The sequence below is a fragment of the Durio zibethinus genome, chromosome 24 (genome assembly GCF_047325235.1).
Source record: "Durio zibethinus cultivar Kanyao isolate XHJ-2024 chromosome 24, ASM4732523v1, whole genome shotgun sequence".
Lineage (NCBI taxonomy): Eukaryota > Viridiplantae > Streptophyta > Magnoliopsida > Malvales > Malvaceae > Durio > Durio zibethinus.
The window spans coordinates 7,613,027-7,615,858 of NC_143185.1; the positions used below are offsets into that span (position 1 = coordinate 7,613,027).

Genomic DNA, 2,832 nt, shown 5'->3' on the forward strand with positions numbered 1-2,832 from the left:
TTTAAGTCTCAATTATTTGAACTCCCACTTCTCTCAGTTCAATAAGAGCATCACTTCTTAAAATTTAACAAAAAGCCCGAATAAAATAAACCAACAAATAAACTAAATTTTAGATTTGATAATTTTGAACATTGTTCATGATATAAATTAGATGTGAAAAAATATATATAAATAATATAATTTAAAATTTTAATAAAAATTATGTATATTTTATAAAAATTAAAAAATATATTTAATATTTAATGTATCAATATAAATTATGATATAATAATTTTAATTTTTATATATATTTAATAAAAAAACTACCACAATGTAAATACCCAAATTAACATATCTAACTCCAAATTCTATTTACAGAATAACTATATGGAATGACATATCCAAAAAAATCACTATTTCCATTCTCCATCAAATTACCAAATTTTACGATTAAAATCCAAATAGCAACTAAAGTAAAATTACAAACTCCTAAATTTTTTACACAAAATCTCTTACAACAAAATTTCCACCCTGCCCTAATTTTTCTAACTCCACCTCTCTTTATTAAAAAATAAAATAAAATGGTGCACTAGTTTACATTATTACAATTGAAGAAGCCCCTAAATCTAACAATACAATATCAAATTTATAAACCCAAAATTTGTTATGGATATTAAAAAAAGTTTTGGCTAAAGGTTCCAAATCTGAGCAAAAAAATCAGAAGAAAGAGTTGGAGAAGAAATTAAAGGCCCAGAAAGCAATGCAGAAGGGCTTGCCATGAACCCACTTCCATGTAAAATCGGGCTCCAGTCATGCAAAGCCCACATCATTCTAGCCTCCGACGCCGGCGAAAAGAACGTCCCCGTAGCTACAGCCGGTAACGTCTCCGGCGCAGGCGAAAGTATCCCTGGCGCCATCCGAATCAAAACTTCTTCCGCCCCAGCTTCCTCCATAACCCCCACGTCCCCTATTTTCTCTCTCGGGCTTGGGCTCGCCTTTTCCATTGCTGCCAACCTTGCTGCTGGCGATATGTCGCCGTCACCAGAGAAGTTTCCCGAGGAAAGTCCCGTGTAGCGTTGGACGATTGACATGAAGTCGGATTCTTCGGCGTGGATGACTTTGGGTGAGACAGCATAGATGATTACCGGCTCGCGACGGTGTTGATCTGCTGCTGCAGGGACGGCCTCGGCCGCGGCGAGGTGTGGTGGGTGAGGCGGTTTTTTGATTTTATGGGAGACTTTGCTGACTTTTAGTGGGGTTGGGCGTGGACCTTGGATTTGTACCTGACGCTTTGGGGTTGTCCCGCCGCTGGGAAATTGAGAGTCCATGATTGATGATGGTGATGATGGTGATGATGGTGATGATGATGAAGATGATGAGATGTAACAAAGGGCTTTTAGATGACGGAGAGGAGCAATTTTTTTTTCTTGGTTAATGATGAAATGAATCACTTTGAGCAGTTTCAGGCAAATAAATTATTTGACTTTGAAAAACACCAAGAAAACAGAAGTCAATGCTAACATTGTTGCTTATTTTTGCAAAATTATTACTAATGTTTCTTCAGTAAAAACTACAACTATAATTTCATCTCTATTCACCCATCTGAAGAAACCTTTTTTTTTTTTTTAATGAAAAATTTTAAAATCATTTTTTTTGGAAAATTAGAAATTTAATTCATAATTTATATATTTTTTAATTAAAATATAACGTTAATCTAGTTCTTCTTAATTTGATGAAAATTAAGCTAAAATCTAAATTAATTATACAATAAAATATAATACTCCCAAGATAAATTTATTATTTTCTTTTTTCAATACTATTACTCTTAATTTATTTTCTACTTTCGTCTATTTTTTTCACCTTTTATTTTTTTTCGGATGTTTTAAAATTATTTTTTTAACGTCTTATGTTCTTATTTATTTATTTATTTCCTTTTCTCTCCTCCTTTCTTTTTCTTATCGTCTCACCATATCCTATCCTTGGCTAATGGCCAATTCCAATTATTATTCGATTAGGTTTAACAACTAGAAATCCTATTTAGTGTCGGAATGTTCTCTAAAATGGTCAAAAATTACCCGATCAAGTCCAAACATAAAATGGACCCTCACCTTTAGGTAGGGGAGAAAGGAAAGAAAGAAAAAAAATTATTTTTATTTTTTAAAAAGTAAAATTTTATTTTTAATTTTTTATATATTTAAGAATTATGACACATGACAACTACACTTCACATATGTTATATGTAAGCAAAATGAAATAATTTTTATGAATACCGTGTCAAATATTATGACATATGTATCTAATTGGTGTTAATGGATGGATTAGATTTACACATAAAATGATAATACAAATATCATATTGAAATTCATTTAAAGTACAAGGGTTACATATAACATTAACTTTTAAATTTAAAAACAAACATTTTCGTTTGTTAAAAATTAAAAAAAGAAAATGAAAGAAAATAAAAAGAAGTGAAAAAATTTTAACCCATTTCTTTTCCTCTTAGGATAAGTTAATGGTAATCTCAAATTCAATTTCTCTATTGCATTCCAACCCTCAAAGAAACTGTAATTGTTTGCATCTCCGATTTTCATCTGACTTTCTATTGCTTAAAAATTTTCAAAAACCATAATATTATCAAGGGAGCTAAATCCAAATTCTTAAATCTACGTATGCAAAGCACAAAACAAAACAAATTAAAACAGAAAAACAAAATCTAAATTACAAGTAAGGTATTTGGTATCAACATTAGTTCTATTGCACCAATTTTCGACAATGACGACAAAAACTTGATAGTGCTAATCTACAAATGCACAAAATTGTAATAAAATAATATAGAGTAAATAAAATTTGTTT

The 2,832-nt window shown here is 30.5% G+C and overlaps 1 protein-coding gene across 1 annotated transcript; it reads right to left on the minus strand.

Annotated features, from left to right (window-relative positions):
• Window positions 1-379: 379 nt before the first annotated feature.
• LOC111316041 (protein MKS1-like) lies at window positions 380-1,484 on the minus strand. Its single transcript, XM_022918054.2, has one exon. It carries the CDS (start codon window positions 1,305-1,307, stop codon window positions 669-671), a length of 639 nt encoding a protein of 212 aa, XP_022773789.2. The 5' UTR covers window positions 1,308-1,484; the 3' UTR covers window positions 380-668.
• Between the last annotated feature and the right edge of the window lie 1,348 nt (window positions 1,485-2,832).

Coding starts and splice junctions, on each gene's coding strand:
- LOC111316041 (XM_022918054.2), bottom strand. CDS start 1,307: ATGGACTCTCAATTTCCCAGCGGCGGGACAACCCCAAAGCGTCAGGTA.